The sequence below is a fragment of the Cyphomyrmex costatus genome, unplaced genomic scaffold (genome assembly GCF_001594065.2).
Source record: "Cyphomyrmex costatus isolate MS0001 unplaced genomic scaffold, Ccosl1.0 scaffold1205, whole genome shotgun sequence".
Lineage (NCBI taxonomy): Eukaryota > Metazoa > Arthropoda > Insecta > Hymenoptera > Formicidae > Cyphomyrmex > Cyphomyrmex costatus.
In genome coordinates, this window is record NW_017275180.1 from 14,949 (window position 1) to 33,856 (window position 18,908).

Below are 18,908 nucleotides of genomic sequence, written 5' to 3' on the forward strand. Positions count from 1 at the left end.
ACATACACACACACACACACACACATAGGGTGTCCCAAAAAGGTCGGGACACCTAAATATCTCGGGAAATAATATAAGTTTATACTGATCCTCTATCAGTTCGATCTTGGGTTGCGTAGCCAAGGTCAGATCAAGGTTACATTGATTTTCTTAAATGCAACACTATTTTTGATTCAAGAATCTAATAGCTGATGTCGAGAGCTTTCCAAAACGCTGTAATAAAATATTTTTTCATGAAGTATTTTTCAAGTTATAATGCTTCAAAGTTACAGTATCGCCGGCACTAGCATTACCCAAGATATGTAATACCACGAGGAGGTTAATGCTAGTGCCGGCGATACTGTAATTTTAAAGCATTATAACTTGAAAAGTACTTCATGAAAAAATATTTTATTATAGCGTTTTGGAAAGCTCTCGACATCAGCTTCTTGAATCAAAAATAGGGTGTTCCATTTAAGAAAATCAATGTAACCTTGACCTGACCTTGGCTACGCAATCCAAGGTCAAACTGATAGGATCAGTAAATAGATATTTTTAAACCATATAACTTTTGTCCGAAACATTTTTCTGTAAAACTTATATTTCCCGAGATATTTAGGTGTCCCGACTTTTTGGGACAGCCTGTAAGTATGTATGTATGTATGTATGTATGTATGTATGTATGTATGTATGTATGTATGTATGTATATATATATATATATACAGGATGTTTCAGAAGTAATAAAAAATTTTTTCACATAGGGATAGAATGGACTAAACTAAGAAGAAAAGATCTGTATCATTTTACAATTTTCGCAATAGTTAACGAGATATTAATTTATAAAAATATCCAAATTCGCCCGACCCACCGCCAAATGCGCACGGCTGAATACGACCACCCAGCGAGGCGTGCCGCGCTCGTTCGCCGTCGCTAGACACGCGTTGTTTATAACGGCAAAAATCGTCGTTAAATAATGTCCATTCATAATGTTATAACAATGCGTGCCTAGCGACGGCGAACAAGCGCGGCGCGCCTCGCTGAGCGGTCGTATTCAGCCGCGGACTTGCATTTGGCGGTGGGGGCCGGGCGAATTGAATATTTTTATAAATTAATATCTCGTTAACTATTGCGAAAATTGTAAAATGATACAAGACTTTTCTTCTCAGTTTATTCCATTCTATCCCTATGCAAAAAAACTTTTCATTACTTCTCAAACACTCTGTATATATCACAAGATAAAACCTTCAAAATTTCAAGTTATTAATTTTCGCGATTCGTTTTCCACGATTCTGCCGACGATGGTGTCCATATTGTGTTGAGCGAACGGAACGGATCAAATCCCGATCTTTCCTGGAATGATAATTAAAAATAATTACGAATTTATGTGAAATTAAAATTTTTTTAGGGGTTGGCCCACACTTTCCATAATAGCATCGTAAGTCAGTCAATCAGAGCTTTTTTGCTCTGCGATTGAAAATTTTTGAAAATTCTGTGATTGGTTAATTCTTACAGGACGTCTTATATGATTACTGTTACGGAAAGCGGCTTCTTATATTCGTTAGCCACATACTTGTGTGTCTGCCTCAGATTGTAATGTTTGCGATATTATGGGAGGTGCGGCCGCACCCCAGGGTGCTGCAGCCCATACACCTCCAGTATTAATTCCCCATACACCACGTTCTTCTCCGACTGCTGCCCTAGTGTGCAATGGTTCCCAGTTTGTATCGACTGTCCAATTATCTGTAAATATATAGATAAAATAGTAAAAGTTCACTTTAATTTTAAAAAAATTCAGCGAACATTGATCAATTTCGTATTTATTTTTAAATATAGGACAGTAAAAACCGAAGCATAGATACCTTTGCATAATGCATAAAAAAATTAACCAATCAGAATTCTAACTGTTTAAATTTCTTTCTAAATAGACTAATATACCTTTCAAGTTAGACAAAACAGGTTTCTCTGGGGTTTTCGGTGACTCCAACTGAAATCCGTTTGTACTCTCAGATAATAAATTTATCATAGGACTAGTGTCTTCCCACAGTTGGCATCGTGTGTCTTCTTCGGGAGTCTCTAATTCTACTAACGGTTCATCAGTTTCTGGAAGATCGTCGTACGGCACCAACTCGCATTCAAACTGCTGATAATTTGACAACTGACAGTTTTATCAAATAATATTCGATAAAATCAATTAAAACTGTGACTTACTGAAGGTTCTGTAAAAGTATTGATGAAATAACTATTCGAGTGCTGCGATTTAGACTGCAAAATCAAAGGATCTGGTTCCTGCAATTTATTGTTGACGTTTGTACTACAAAGAGGGGCTGGATTTGACATCAAACTGTATTCTTTTAGTGTTTGCGACGACTCTTGCACCAATTGAGATTTAGTACCCTGAACGTCTTTAACATCAGTATTAAATGCTGTGGACAGATTTGACGTGTTTGTTTGACTTTTGTGATTCACTTGATTTACGTTGGAAAACGACGAGGCAATCTCTTGACTTCGTGCCACTACGTCGCTGAACTTGGCTCTGTTTTCGCCCCAACAAGAGGGCGGAGGTGATAAAGGGATGGGTATTGTTCCTACGATACGTGTTACATCCTCTTTTTGACTTATGTTTCCATTTACAGGAGAAGCTGAAACGAATAAAAACGTATTTTTTTATGTATACAGAACATGTATTATAGATCTGATCGGAATTATGCCATCTGCCTAGAAAACGCAAATATATAGAAAAATTGAATAATTCCGATCGGAATCTATTCCAGATAGTTTCATAGGATATACTTCTACTGTTTTAACTATATATTTTTATGAACCACTAAATGCCTTAAAATAAGGACATTTAAGAGAATTGTGAGAAAAGGTTCAAAATTCCATGCTATTTTATATTTTCCCCTGACTCTTTTCCAGATTTTCCATAACCAATTTAAATTTCCATGACTTCTAATTTTTTAGACCTGTGATAACTTTGATATATGATAATAATACATACATTTAACTTTTATTTTGTCAGCTACACGACGTTTCTGTACAATCTTTTCCTTTCGTGGTGGATTCTTATTTTGACGTGATAACTTCAAGGATGATTCGACGATACGAGAAGTATGAATATGTTTTGTGTTGAGTCTAGTAGTGTTTGTCTTCCATCTATTTGGATTATTCTGCTTTTCCTTATCGTATTCATCATCATCACAGTCGCCTTCATAGTTGTCCTTATAATCTATGCATGGCACAGGAGGAATAGATTGAGGTTTGTTTTTTTTAGATACCGGCTTTTTTTGCAGCTTCTCTTGTTTCTCGCACGGTTGAGCAAAACTCTGAGAATAAATTATAAAAGAAAAATCGTTTTATAGAAGTCTAAGAAAAATTTATATCGGTTCACATAATTCAATAACAATCAATATTTTAATTTCGCGACAAGAGTTTTATTATAAACAAAGTGAAATCACTTATTTTAAAATACTTTTTTTTAAACATACCTTTTAATTTTTAAAAATCCTACATCAATACTACAATAGAATAATTATAAATATCTAATACCTGGAAATTAAATAGTAAAAAGTTTATTGTTAAAATTAACAATAAACTTTTTACTATTTAATTTCCAGGTATTAGATATTTATAATTATTCTATTGTTAAAATTAACAATAAACTTTTTACTATTTAATTTCCAGGTATTAGATATTTATAATTATTCTATTGTAATATTGATGTAGGATTTTTAAAAATTAAAAGATATGTTTAAAAAAAAGTATTTTAAAATAAGTAAAAATCATATTGGGAGTACAAATTAGTTCGGTCCGTTTTCCAAAAGACGACTCCGGCTGTTGTGAATGGTTCATAGTGACAGCTTTTTGTGTTAACCAAGCAGCATTTGCGGGAGGTTTTAATTTTCTTTAATTGGAAGAAAACTGCAGCTGCAGCCCATCGAATGTTTGTCGAAGTTTATGGTTGTAGTAACTCAACAAGTCGTTTCTGTACGATTGAAAGCCATGGGAATGATTTAAAAACAAGGAAATTGAGTGCCTTATGAACGAGAGACGTTGAAAGGCGATTTTTCACTTGTGAGCAGCTGATTCAAAGGCAACAAAGAAAAGGTTTTTTTGCATCGGATTGTGACTGTGAGAAGTGGATATTCTACAATCCCAAGGAGCAAAAATACTACGCTAAGCCCGGTCAATCGTTGCCATTAACCTCAACATCAACACCAAAGCCGAACATTCATGGTTCGTAGATCATACTCTGTATCTGGTGAGACCAAAAGGGTATTGTTTACTATGAGCTGCTGAAACCTGGCGATTCCATTACGGGCGATCGGTATCGGCTTCAATTGATTCGTTTGAACCGTGCATTGCGAGAAAAACGGCCGGAATACAAGCAAAGATAAGTGATAAAGTTATTTTTCTTCATGACAACGCTCGGCCTCATGTCGCAAAAGTCGTAAAAAAATATTTAGAAACGCTCAAATGGGATGTTTTACCGCACCCGCTGTATTCTCGGGACATTGCTTCTTCTGATTACTGGTTGTTCCGAAGGATGCAGCACGATTTAGCAAGTCACCGGTTCACTTTTTTCGCAGAAATCGAAAATTGCCTCCAAAATTGGATCGCCTCCAAAGACGAGTCATTTTTTTCGAGATGGAATTCGAAAATTGCCTGAGAGATGGAAAAAAGTAGTAGCCAGCGATGGACAATACTTTAATTAATTTGTTCATTCATTTTGTTTTGAAATAAATGCATTTTTGAACACAAAAAAAAGGACCGAACTAATTTGTACTCCCAATAATATGGTTATTTGATTAATTCATGACATCTTAAGACAGTCTTAAATGTAAGATCCGACTATGAATACTGGCCTAGGACTTACTTTACAAGACATTGTTTCATCATGAGTCGAACTCTCTGTGGTCGTGGACGAGGTTTCTTCTTCCGAAAGATGAATTGTCTTTTGAATGCTCGTCGATTCGAGCTTTTTCAATGAAACGTGATTATTGTGATTATTACTGTTGCTTCCATTACTATTTATCTGTTTATTGCGTTTATTGTCGGACTTGTTAGTCCGATTGTTATTAACTATCGTCACGTCCATTTGAATATCATGATTATTCAACTTTGGCTCGTCCTTAATACTCGATTGCGTTTTTCCTTTTCTATTTGATGTTGGACTCAACTTTGTAACCGTATCGACAATATACCTTTTCTCTTGACTCAATTGAGTCTCCGTGAGTACATCATTTGTCATGCAATTGTCTGATTGAGCCTCTTGAACGTTATTTTGTTTCTTACTATTCTTTTTCTTCGATACATACATATTTGTCGTATTCACGACTTTTACAAAAGACAATTCCTCGAATCGCTTAAAAGATAACCGATTCTTGGATTCTGTGTCCAATTTGAATTTACGTTCTTCTTCGGCAGACCAATCCGGGATCTTTAATCCTTTCTGCACATCTTTGTCCTTGTCTTTTTTCACGTTCATTAATGACCAATCCGGAAATACTTCATCTTTTTTCGTTTTGCTTTTCTCGTTACTTGTAATGGTTTTTTCGTTTTTATTAGTGACGCAACTCCTGTCACCGCTATTTCCTTGCGTATTATTTGAGATATGTGACAACAGCCTTAGATCCAGAGGCGGTTGCACCGAATTCTCCTTTGAGTAATTGGTCAGGCCTTCCCGTAGTATTCGGTCCGCTTCAAGGAACGAGACCACAGCGACGCATAGCATTAGTACTGACGAAAGGATAAGTGCGGCCTTTTGTACCGCGCTTTCCCACGGTGGTCTAGCAAGCACAGACGCGCACAACTTTATCGCGTGTGCCGGCAAAGTCGCTAACAGATTAAGTGTCACCACCCCGTTCTCAATATTCTCGTCGGTATCCGGTCCCATGCTCGTTATTACCAGCAGCTTTCGTTCCACGCGTGACAGTGTAAAGTCCGGAGTGAACGCTATCTCGATTCTTTTAGTAGCATTTGGATTTAACTTGAAAGGTGCACAATCCAGTACCTTGAAGCCATAGCCCTCGCAAGGCCAATCATTGATATAGAAACCATAAATTTCGATCGGCAGCTCCCCCGTATTTCTAGCCGTAAAAGATCGCTTTACGGTGAAAGTTGTCACATGTTTCTTGCGATCTTCTGGAAAAGGGAAACATTATAAGAAAAATGTCTTCCTTTCGATTATGATAATTAAGATAAATTTAAAAACCACCAAGAAATATACGCGGTACAATAACTTTAGAACATGCTTTATGAATGTAGTAACAAAACAATAAATTAAACACATGAAAAGATGCAAATCTTTTTCCGAGATTATGATGCGAAAATGAGGAAACGTACATACGTTCACAATCTTTAAGATGTTTATTCGTCAGTTCGAACAACAGAGGCGTAGTTGATCCTGGCTTGCGATGGCCGAATCTAAATTGTGCGCTCGCGCCTCGACCGCTCATACGTAGGACTTCTAAAATAGTCATATTATTTCTGGAAAGCCAGTAAAATGTGCGTCAATACATGAGGCAAAAGCATTATCTCTTCTCCCTCTTTCTATTAACTTGCCTAATATATAAAAACCCAGATGACGTCGAAGTGGAAAAAGGTGTGTATGTTATGTGAATCGTCCTCGTTTCTAAAGGATTTAAATTTAAAGGAAGTGAATGAGGCGCTATCGTTACGCCCCATTGTTTCTCAAATAGTTCTCGCTCATTCGCATTCTCTTCTAGTTTGAACTCCTCCAGAGTCATTGGCAAATATTCTTCACACGCGGGTTTAAATCTGTGCGAACATTAAATGTTTCATCGTTAATTTCTGACCTAAATAAAAATGATTTACAAAACGATTATCAAATCGATTACATACTTCATTGGTAAAGACTGATAAAGACGCGCTTCTTGAGGATAGTTCCAACCCATGACTAGCTGAACTATCAATGGACCCGCACTCGGATTGTACAGCTTAATTGCTCTGTACGATGTGTTTCCGACTTGTGTCAGCGGGAACATCAGGACACTCTTGTTCTTTATGTTACTTGTTAACATGCTCGGCCAATACGGCTTGATGTTTAAATAAAATCTATGACTGCGCACTTCGGTTGTGTCCAAGCGCATCGTGATATTTTCCCAAGAACCATTCGCGGTGGAGTTGATAAAGCGTACATATCGCGTGTTCAGAAAGTTCAAGTCAGAATCACGAGTGTGCGAAGGAAGACTCATCGTATTCAACCACTGATTACCCGCTGCAAAATAAAATGTAACTATACATCTAAATTAAATATAATTACAATGTAATCATAAAAACGCAATGCATATTTTAAGTTTACAAATAAGAAAATACGAATGCCAGATGTATCGCTTACCGTTGGTATCTAACGATAAACCTACGTAACACCGTTGTTTGCAAGTCACTGAAGGATCAATTTGTATCGAGCCAACATTATTTTCGCCTTTGGATATGACAGGCATTGTAGCTTCCTCCAATGGAATGTATTTTATCCTGTTGTCTCTGTTTATAGGCACGATGTGCGTCACTTTCATCGGTCTTGAAAATGTAGAATGCACCTTCACTTGCTGCACACAGACTGATCCCTATATGATATTAAGAGATTACGTAAAGTTACTTTCTTGTTAAGTAGTATCAGGGGTGGACAAAATACTAAAAAAATTATATTTAAATATAAAATACAAAATACTAAAAAAAATTGTATTTAAATACAAAATATTCAAAAAAATATATTTATATACATAGTTTAATATTCTTTTATAAATACAAAACACTTTTTTCCTATTTTATTTAAACTTATTTTATGCAGGGGTGGGAAAAATATACATTAAAATCGTATTTAAATAGAAAATACCTTTTAAAACATATATTTAAAGAAAAATGAAGGTACAGCTTTACTGATGTTTTCATTCTAAAGTTATACGTTTGGATATCGCGTGTCACTCGCTACAAACATGGCGTTGGTGCCGGTCTGCCGGTATAACAGTGACATAAGCTGCGGCTTTTATCTTCCTGTCACTCTAATCTTTTCGAGTCCTTGCATCCCGAGCCAATCAAAAGATTCGGATCACGTGGCGACTCTCTTCTTGGGTGCGTTCCGATTTCACTGCCAGTGCTGAAAATCTATAGTGCACGTAACATATACTGTATAGTTTCAGCATTGGCAGTGAATATCGGAACGCCCCCATTATAGACTCTCTAGCTTTTGATCCCGGATTCCACCGGGCAATCTGATGTATTTAGTATTTACAACAAATTTAAAATACAAAATATTAAAAAAAAGTATTTAAATACAAAATACAAAAATGTATTTAAATACGTATTTAAATACATTGTATTTCAAATAAAATAAAAAAATGCCCACCCCTGAGTAGTATTGGCTTTTATATGAAAAGTTGGATTACAACTCACAGGAAAGCAACCAGTAAAAATAAGCTTCTTTAAGGATATTTTGCCATGTGCAACTCGCATATACACCGGTAAGGTAAATCGCTCGTAGGTCGTTCGCACAAAAACATCGCCAACAATTGTGTCTTCCTCAACCATGGGAGTCTTCACTTTAATTTTAAAAATTGCCAGAAACTTTGGTTTTATATATTGCTGAAGTAAGAATTAACATATATTTATGGAAAATCATGTTATATATGACGAACAAAATGTACATTTATTGTGTAAAACTCACATTCCCAGAATGACTGCATACAGTTATATTTCGAAATTCCTTATCTAATAAATCCGCAGGACCATTTTGACATCCCATCAATTCTAAAACCGCCCCAGGCATATTCACACCCCAACTGTGTAGCTCCACATTGACGGGATTCTGATTCTCTAGTGCAAAAATTGCCTCATTCTCCGTACCACTTCCTACAGTGCCGAAATTCATTGTCTCCATATCGTCTTCCTTCTCGCCTGGTATAATTTTTTTCAGTTTGCCGTCATAACTCAACACTGGAACTTCGGTCACCGATACATTTGAATGTATCAATATTGATGACTCCATTTTCACATTATCACCCTTTCTTTCTTTGGCAAGTTGTAAAGAAAATATATTGATTTTTTGTTCAGGTTTTATTACTCTAGGAATGAAATCTTTTATCTGAAAGAGTCACACAACTTTTTTTACTTTAAAAAGGTAACTGAGGAACAGAGTTGAGAAATAAAACGAAAAAAGATGATATTGAGTGGTTGTAAAAAAAATAACAATTCTTACCGTAAAAAGTGATTTTGCGTTCGAACACATCGTGACATTCGTAATAGCTAAAGGTAATTTAAATTTATTCACCACACTGAAGTTTCGAGCTTGATTAGATTGTGGAGAACAATAATGAGTAATCGATGTGTTTACTTCTAATCCGCCTTGTAATACTTGGGCTACCCAGGGAATTGCTAATTTCTGACTAGAACCACCTGGGCCTATTGCTTTTATTATTAATTTGCCTTTAAAGTGTTGCAAGTCCAAACCGGTTTTCCCTAAGAAAATTAATATTGAATTATTCTAAATATTGATAACAATTATAAGACATTTTTTATAGTAGAAAAGATTACATCTTACAATCGTAAACCAACATTCCAATGGCGATTGGTATATCTGTCTCTCCCGGAATTATTGCTGGCTCAAAATGTAGTTTTAATGCTTTTGATACAGGTGTATTTATAATATTCTACGAAAAATATTTTGTTTACTTAGGAATATCTCAGAGAATTACTATTTTCTTATATAAATCAATTCTACACTCGAAAAGATTTGATATCATTTGTACACGACTTACCACAACTTTAATTGGTTTTTTTGCGGAATTTTTTAAAGCAATTGGGTGGCGAATAGGTGGTTGTAATGATCCACCCATACCTAAATTAATTATTCCTGAACTTCCACCCCAATGAAGACCAGCTCCATTTTTGACTTCTACTTCAACTGCTATCACAAGAATCTCAGCAGTATTATTTACTTTAAATCTGTAACATATATATATATATATATATATATTACCAACATACTCAATTGTATATATTAAAATATTCTTTTTATAAATAATTTATTCTATTATACATTCTAAGTGCCCACCTAACATATGCTGTATAATTCTTTTCTACATAAGCATTGAAAGATAGTCTGATGATAGGTTTCGTTTGATAAGGTAAAATTTCCCATAATTCACGAGTGCCTTCTGACTCGCCTGATGGTAATTCCAATTGAAATTCTCCGCCACTACTATATACTTCCATCACCTTCGTTTGTGCAACAGATAAAGAAAATAATTATAAATTATATAATAACTGATACTTACATAATACATTTTATATAAATAATATTTCTTATAATTTTTTATTCATGTATTTTTTGTCTATGTAATTAATATTTACATACTTGTAAAGCTTCTGGATGTGGATTGTGCATATATATAAGTGGTGTAAAAGATGCATTTAATGGTAACTTGATATCAACTACAGGTCTGAGTCTGTAAGGACTACTGACACTTATCCCTTTGACCTGTGGATTAAGAAATACCTTACTGCAAGTATATGTATATTTAGTATTAATACTGTAACTAATTGTAAGCAAAACCTTTATTACCTGATATTTTAGTGTCCCATGTGAAGTATGTATAAAAAGGTATGTGTCAATATCGCCTTCATCTCGACCAAGGAATATTACATTAAATGTTGTATTTCCAAGTGGTGGAATTACCTAATACAAAAAAGATATTAATTCTATAATTATACATGATTTCTTTTATATTGTCATGCCCGCGCTTTGCCGCCACCTGTTGTGTGTTGAAGAGCGCGTCACCAGGACGATTCAGCCGCTCAGCTGTCAAACACAGAGAGGATGGTAAAGCTGTCGCCGTGCTCGGACGTGCTTCTCCATCGATCTACGATTTGTATCATTCTATTCTGTGTTCAGAGCTCTACTCTAATAAATAACTCTTGTTCTTATGTGTTGTTTATTTTGGCGGGAGTGCGCGTTTGCGTTTGTATGAGTGACATTACGAATCGGCTGCACGGGCATAACAATATATAATATAAATCGGATATTTAAAGATTATGTAGCATTACGAGTATTAGATACATCCATGCTTCAATTGATCTATTTCTTGTTCTGAGATTATCGTCACACCGTCTGATAACTTACTTTGTTTTGAAAAAACGACGAATGGAAATGACGTGTATTTCCTGATATCGATGAAAGATGTACAGTTCTATTGTGATCTTTGTTAAACATAATCACAGTTTCTTGATGAGGAATACCAAGTTGTCTAGAAAATTATATTATTTTAATTTAATTTTTACATAATTATTGGATCGTACGAGATACTACGTTAAATAATACCTTTCTTTGAAATCTAAGATATTTGGTTCAAAAGAAATATGAGAGAATGAATCCTCTATTTTTTCTTCATTCGATACAGCATCCCTTAAAACACATGACAATGCCATTTAACAAATAATCGGTACATTTTGGTATGTAGTATTTCTTAATAGTAAAAATTGAAAATAAGAAAGGTATAAGAAAAATTAGTATCACATACACAAGAAAATTGATTTGACATACTCTTAGTAAAGCAATGTTTAGAATTCTAGCTCTTTTTATTAGAATAACACAATGAAATGATTATTCAGTTGGTTTTAATAATACATTTGCTAGAATGTATTGATTTCATTATTAACAGCTCAAAAATATTTTATATATATACAATAATTACAATCTCTATTTTTTAAAACATATATTTAACTACTTTTAAAATTTCTAGTCAATTCCTTTTTTTAGAATACGTGATATAAAACAAGTTTAAATTATTTGATCTTCGGTTTGCAAATGGTCTTTTTTTTTTACAAATCATCCACACTTAGCAAATGTTATTCATAGATTAAGTAAAAGAGTGACAATAAGACTTCAATGATTAATTAACTTCAATGGTCGTAAATGAAATATGGAGTTAGATAAAGACGAAGTATATACCAGCAAAATTTTTTTCTTATGCAACATAAAGTTTGCAAGGTTGTTCACAATATATAGGATAATTCTGTACAATCCTAAGGTAAATGCCAAAAAGAAAAATTATAATGAATACCTTTCCTACTTTCACTTACCATTTTTTAAATGAGTTTTATGCTTACCCAACATGTACTGTATTACCAAAATCCTACAAATACAAACAAAAATTACAATATAATATTTTAGTTGTAAATATCCTATTTTAATAAAGAACAATTATTCAAGCATTAGATTTGCATTATATTTTTTACTGTTCTTCACAAATAAATTAATGTAAAGTTTTTTACCATTACTGTACAAGTTTATGTTAATTATTTCTCTTATGAATATTTTAGTATTAATATAATTATATAATGCACATGTAACAAAACCACTAACCTTATGTATAGATATTGGCATATTATCCAAAAGATATTGAACATCGTTGTCATCTTGAACAAAGGCTATAAAATAAAAAAAATTATATTTATACAGTTAAAATATATTCCTACTTTACTTTTAAAATGATACAACTAAAAAAAATTAAACTTTAACAAAAGGGAAAAACCTATTTTTCAACAGAAAACTTGTTTTTAAACAAAAAGTTAACCAATTAAATAATCAATCAAAAGAGTACATTCATAAGATGATCAAATGTTTTTTGTCATTTTCATTATATAATCCTTTATATATATATATATACATATATATAAAATCATTCTTTTCAGGTTGTGACAATTTTGATTACCTTTAATAAAATTAGATCGTGTGTTTAATAATTAATAGGAAAATATTTACTTTTATATTCACACAAGTGACAATACTAATAATTCAAAAAACACTTTTTTTATTATAAAAGAAGAAAATTTATTTCCTTTTAGCTTTATATATCAAGAAGGAACCTTGATTTATGGAATATATTTTAACACACTTATTTATTCACACACACACACACACACACACACACACACACACACACGCACGCACGCACGCACGCACGCACGCACGCACGCACTCACGCACGCACACGCACACACACACACACACACATCTACTTATCCTAAACCTTTCTATTCTTAAATTATTATTATATATATATCTTGCCCATTTATGAGGAGGGTGTTTTTTTTCAGTTTGTCACTTTTGAAGTAACGAAGCAATTATACAACTGTGAGAATTATGATCCAATTTACACTTACACACTCATAAACATCACTTATTCTTATTGAACATTTGATAAATAAGGATAAAATGATTCTTCTGTGTCATAGGATAAATTAGATCACAGCCAAGAAGCATAATTAATAAGTTTTCTACAATCAATTGTTATTTAAGTTTCAAGTCTTAAATCGTAAGAAATTAACCAATTTTATAGGTATTGCAGCAACCTTGTAACGTTGCTGGAACGTTTCAAAATATTTTTTGCTTACTGGATAGGTAAGTAACAAGTAGCGCTTAAGATTATATTGATCCTTTATCGTTATTGTGATGATAATTACTCCGAGAAATTCGAAGATTTCGAAGAGTGAAAAGTGAGAAGTACTGATAGAAGATTGAAGAGAGAAAAAAAGAGGCGCGCATCGCTGAAACGCGTGACGCGCGAAGCTTTGCGGGCTTTGCGGTGAGATATGACCTTCATTGTCGCAATAGGCACATCATTGATGAACATAGTGAGGGATCGCGAAAGCGGGTCTTATTGCGCCTTGCGATGGATTCCGCGTACGCGCGCGATTGTTAAACGCGGATCGCTTTGGTTGCATCAAAATAGTCCATGTGGTGAAGAGATCGAAAGAGAAACAGGACGAGAAGGGAGGGGGAGGGAAAGAAACACTCACCATTGTTGTGGCCGTGCAGCGACGGTCGGATCTGCGACGTCGTGTCCAAAAACGTCAACAGGAACAGACAATAGAATACCTTTAACTCGAGCATAATGACACCGTTGCTAATGCTGTTCCAATGCTGTCACGTTCGCTGTTGTTGCCGTTGCTCGTTATTTTGTCTTTAGCAGACATGAGAGTCCACTTTCGGCCATGCTCCAGTACCAAACCGCGCGATATCGATTCTGCAATTCTACTGCTGGCGCGTACAGTTCTATATATAAAGAGAAACGACAGCAAACTCCCACCATCAGATCGGATCCCTACCATTAAAGCGGGGAGCACAGACTTTTGCATAACGCATAAACCATATACATAAAGAATTTGATTGGTCCATTGACTCATGCATAAGAAAATGGGCCAATGAAATTCCTTATGCACATGCTTTATGCGTTATGCAAAAGTCTGTGCTCCCCGCTTAAGCCGTAATCACAACCGACTCTAGCCGAGTCTAGAGTACCTATAATAAGAGTACGGCCAATAGGGTAACGATTGCTGATTGGTCCGTCAAATTGTGGCAAAAGCGGAAGTTGCGTGCCCATGTGTGCTAGATGTGTGTACCATTTATGTGTATGTATGTATGTATATACACAGCTATTTAGTATTTACATTGGTAAGTGGTAAGCGACTCGTTTGTTGGCATTTTATCATCAATCAGCGAGTGACATTTATAATAAATTAAGGAGAAGAAGAAGAGGTAAATGGCAAAAATTACATTGTAATTATATATTCATTTAATGAGATGAAAACGTTATTTTCTTGTGTAGAGTTATAACTTAACCTAGTTGTTTATTGATACATTATAGCTATCAATGCCTGGCTGTGTAGCAGATTATTGTACAAATTCCGTTAAAAAGATACATACAATGTCAGTTTTATACTTTAGAGCGCAGTTGAAAATGCGCGCACTTTTTGACGCGTTTCCGGTTTTACCTCATTCACGCTCTGTTGGCCGTACTCATAATATATGGCCGTACTCTTATTATAGGTACTCTAGCCTAGAGTCCTAGATATTAGAGAAGCGCAACCGATGTTCCGCGTCCTGATTAGCTGACTGTCAGCCAATCATGACATTCATTCGGTGGTATTAAAAATGGCTGACTAACAGACGATTGGTGGATTTCATATTTCGTCTGCAAACGACGCCATTTTTATTACTTTTCTTAGTAATTTTGCGATACTGACTTAAGCCGGTTGCGCTTCTCTGATATCTAGGACTCTACTCTAGCCGAGTCTAGCCCATGGTACATATAAAAACGTAAAGCCAGAAACACATAGAAAAACGTAAGGCCGTAAGACGTAAGTAAGGAAATCGTAAAGCGGGGAGCACAGCCTTTTGCATAACGCATAAACCATATACATAAAGAATTTGATTGGTCCATTGACTCATGCATAAGAAAATGGACCAATGAAATTCCTTATGCACATGCTTTATGCGTTATGTAAAAGTCTGTGCTCCCCGTTTAACATTGGATTTGCTACCGGCCTTACGGTCTCTACTGTGATTGGCCAAAACACTAAGGCGCGTCTACAATAGGGTTCGTAAGCTTAACATAAACGTAAACATAAGAAATCACTCCGCATCGTCTACAATAGCAGCCCATAAACGTAACGTAACATTAAATCGTAAACTCGTATTTCAGTATTCTAACCTCTGTACTACATAAGTTTTTATACAATATATAAGAATTTCAGAACTATATAATGGATATTTGTCGAGTTAAAAAAATTAGTCTTGTAATTATTCAACTAGCTACTATTGTTATGCAGTTATTAGAAAGAAAAAAGAAAAAGACTGCTAAACGAAAATATTGGGTTCGTCCACTATTATTGCAGCGAAAACATAATGGTCCTTTTTATACTCTTTTTCAATTTATTAAAAACCATGATGATGAGCAATTTTTCAAATTTACTTGAATGACTGTTTCACAATTTGAAAGACTACTTGAATTAGTACAAGAGCCTCTGACAAATAAAAGTCTTCGTGAGCTTCTCTCGCCGGCATATCGATTATGTATTACTTTATAGTAAGTATGTTTTGTAATATTTTTAATAATTTGTTATGTTTCTTGAACTATATTATAATACGAATATTTTATTTTATATAGTTATGTAGCTCATGGTTGCTCTATGCAAACTATTGCATGGAACTTTTTATAAGCCGGAGTCAAAGGCGTAAAAGTTCAAATAAACCAACTTTTACGTTTACGCTTATGTTAAGCTCACGGATCCTATTGTAGACGCGCCTTAAGGCTGCCTGCCGCACACACCTTCCGTAACAGTAACCATATGCGGGATTCTCTTAAACGTTTTATCGATGATTGTCGCTATCGTTAACTAGCGACAGCCAATGAGAGCCGCGCTTTCTTTTAGGATTGTCCTGCCATTGGCTGTCGCTAGTTAACGATAACGACAATCATCGATAAAACGTTTAGAGAATCCCGCAACATAAGACGTACCTAGAGACCCTCTAGTAAGAGATGAGACCATGATGTAAGAATACCAGGTGTTCCGTTCCCATGGATGCGCAGTCGTTCAATTAATGGCTGCTCTTAGGCCAATCAGAAATTTGCCTCAAATCATCACAGACTATGTTCAGATTCCCCCGAGTGCCACCCAGCCCCTGTATTCTGTAACTCGTTAAGGCAGTTAACGATATCGTTGCGCAGATATCTTATGGTATAAAAAGCTGCGCAACGATGTCGTTAACTGCTTAACGAGTTACAGAATAGGGCCTCAGCCCCTGTATTCTGTAACTCGTTAAGGCAGTTAACGACATCGTTGCGCAGATATCTTATGGTATAAAAAGCTGCGCAACGATGTCGTTAACTGCTTAACGAGTTACAGAATAGGGCCTCAGGGGGCCTATTCTGTACACGCTTACCGACAGTTGTCAGTGTCGTTAAGTAGCGATAGCCAATAAGAATCGTACTTTTCTCCTAGAACAGTCCTTACCATTGGTTATCGCTACTTAACGACACCGACAGTTGTCGGTAAGCGTGTACAGAATAGGCCCCCAAACGACATCGTTGCGCAGATATCTTATGGTATAAAAAGCTGCGCAACGATGTCGTTAACTGCTTAACGAGTTACAGAATACAGGGGCTGGGGGCCTATTATACTTATTGTTTACCAAATGTTAAACAAGGATGACATGACACCCGGAGAGCACTCGAGTGAGAATCTGAACATGCCCACAAGGTAACTGTCATAACTGCATTTACAGGTTACTGTCACAGATTACTTTCACAGGTTACTGTTATAACTGCATTCTTTTTTTCCAATACTTATTTATTTTTACCAGCTTATATTGCATCTAAAATTGTATTATGATACTAATCTTATTTTGTATTGTTTTTAATAACATATAGGCTAGCTCTTTTACAATCCTTGCTTTTAAATATTAAAATTTACATATTTTATATTAGTCATAGAAAAGTTCTATTTGTTGTAGCCCGCGAGTGCTACCACAATTAAGTCTCGCATTTCAGCCTACAACGAGCTGGCGGAAATACAAGATTATTACTGCAAAGCAACCTTTGCATTTCGGCATAGCAACGACTTGCAGAAATGCAAGGCTGCAAATTCCATAACGCGTGCGGACAACGATCACTGATAACGTAAGCAATGACCGAACGCACATCGAACAATTATTAATAAAAAGCAAATCTTGCATTTCGACAGGACAATGAACTGCCGAAATGCAAGAGGACGAAGTCCGCGTTGCACACGGCACAAATGCCGCTAGTTCGATGACTCCGCGACGCCAATATATTCGGAGGTCTAAGGACCGGCGAGAGAGTCTTGTGATACATCTAAACCAGGAAGTAAGATATAAGGAGACTCCACTCCGTAAAATAAAAGTGGACCCATTTTAGGTTTCGAGTTCAGCTTCCGATTCTGATCATTTCTCTTACTCGCACTCATTATGCGCAGCACTACTAAATTCACGAGCGCTGCGAGTGTCGAGAATCGGAAACGGAACTCGAAACCTAAAATGGGTTCATGTCTTGTAGACTGGCGAGACCGAGTGGAGTCTCCTTATATCTTCCTTCATGATCTAAACGTAACGATACGTTACGCGCGTCGCTAGAACCGAGTCATATTACATCCGCGATAACGAGTGTCGCCGACCGGTCTAAGTCACGAGCGAGGACTTTAACCCGAATATATTCTTTAATTAAATCAATTCGACAATTGTAACCAACTATTCGAATTGTAAATAAGCAATTAACCACCAAAGTGTAATCATTCAATCGGGTAATTATATCAATTCAATAAATTAAGGGTTAAATGTAATCAGTGGTAATAACCACTCGAAATTGTAAGTGTTATAATAAATAAAAAGGGGTTATTTTAATAAAAGTGTGGTGCAGTGTGTGTTAATTCTACGACCTTGACCACTTTCCTCGTTTTCCTCGTGGGTTCCAACCCTTTGAGCGGATCGAATCCCAAAATAATATCTTGTTGCACCGAGAGGTACAACATATTTTCATCTAAAAAATCTGGAAAAGTCAAGAAATATTAAAATTAATTTTCTGTGGCAATCTTTATCTATACATTATTTGTATCTACACATACTTACCTATATCTACTTACCTATACTTACTTACCTATGTTTCTTCATTTAAATCTATACTTACCTATATTTACCTATATTTAGTTATCATTTCTTTTTTGTACCATAAATTTTTATTAGCTCTGGAGCTTTTTAAATTATACTCTTTCATATTTTGAAAAATTTATTTATATTTTTACTACATATTTCCATTAATACTATTTGAATTCCGCTCTAATTTTGAGGCAAAATTCTTATTGGCTCTTTCTATATTCAGTCGCCATTATGCGCAACGGAACACCTGGTATTCTTACATAGTATTCTTACATCATGGATGAGACGAGAGACTGGTTACTCGTGATTGGCCAAATGTTACTAAGTAATTTCGCCGCCATGTTTTGGGACACTACGCTTGTGTTAGTGTGTTAACCTATACGTGAACAACTGTACTTGTGTATTGTGTTTACCCGGTTTTTCAGATTGAAATTGAAACGGTTTAGCAGAGTGCAGACG

The 18,908-nt window shown here is 35.3% G+C and overlaps 1 protein-coding gene across 1 annotated transcript; it reads right to left on the reverse strand.

Annotated features, from left to right (window-relative positions):
• Positions 1-1,179: 1,179 nt before the first annotated feature.
• Tmem131 (Transmembrane protein 131) lies at positions 1,180-14,016 on the reverse strand. Its single transcript, XM_018547098.1, has 23 exons — positions 13,796-14,016; positions 12,360-12,424; positions 12,104-12,129; positions 11,316-11,399; positions 11,118-11,241; positions 10,560-10,673; positions 10,353-10,475; positions 10,050-10,213; positions 9,754-9,940; positions 9,537-9,645; positions 9,195-9,454; positions 8,664-9,080; positions 8,393-8,581; positions 7,338-7,566; positions 6,842-7,217; positions 6,542-6,757; positions 6,327-6,466; positions 4,854-6,121; positions 2,979-3,303; positions 2,189-2,619; positions 1,916-2,120; positions 1,551-1,720; positions 1,180-1,330 (listed from the first exon to the last, which is right to left on the reverse strand). The coding sequence occupies exons 1-23, from the start codon at positions 13,887-13,889 to the stop codon at positions 1,241-1,243; spliced, it is 5,406 nt and encodes a 1,801-aa protein (XP_018402600.1). The 5' UTR covers positions 13,890-14,016; the 3' UTR covers positions 1,180-1,240.
• Between the last annotated feature and the right edge of the window lie 4,892 nt (positions 14,017-18,908).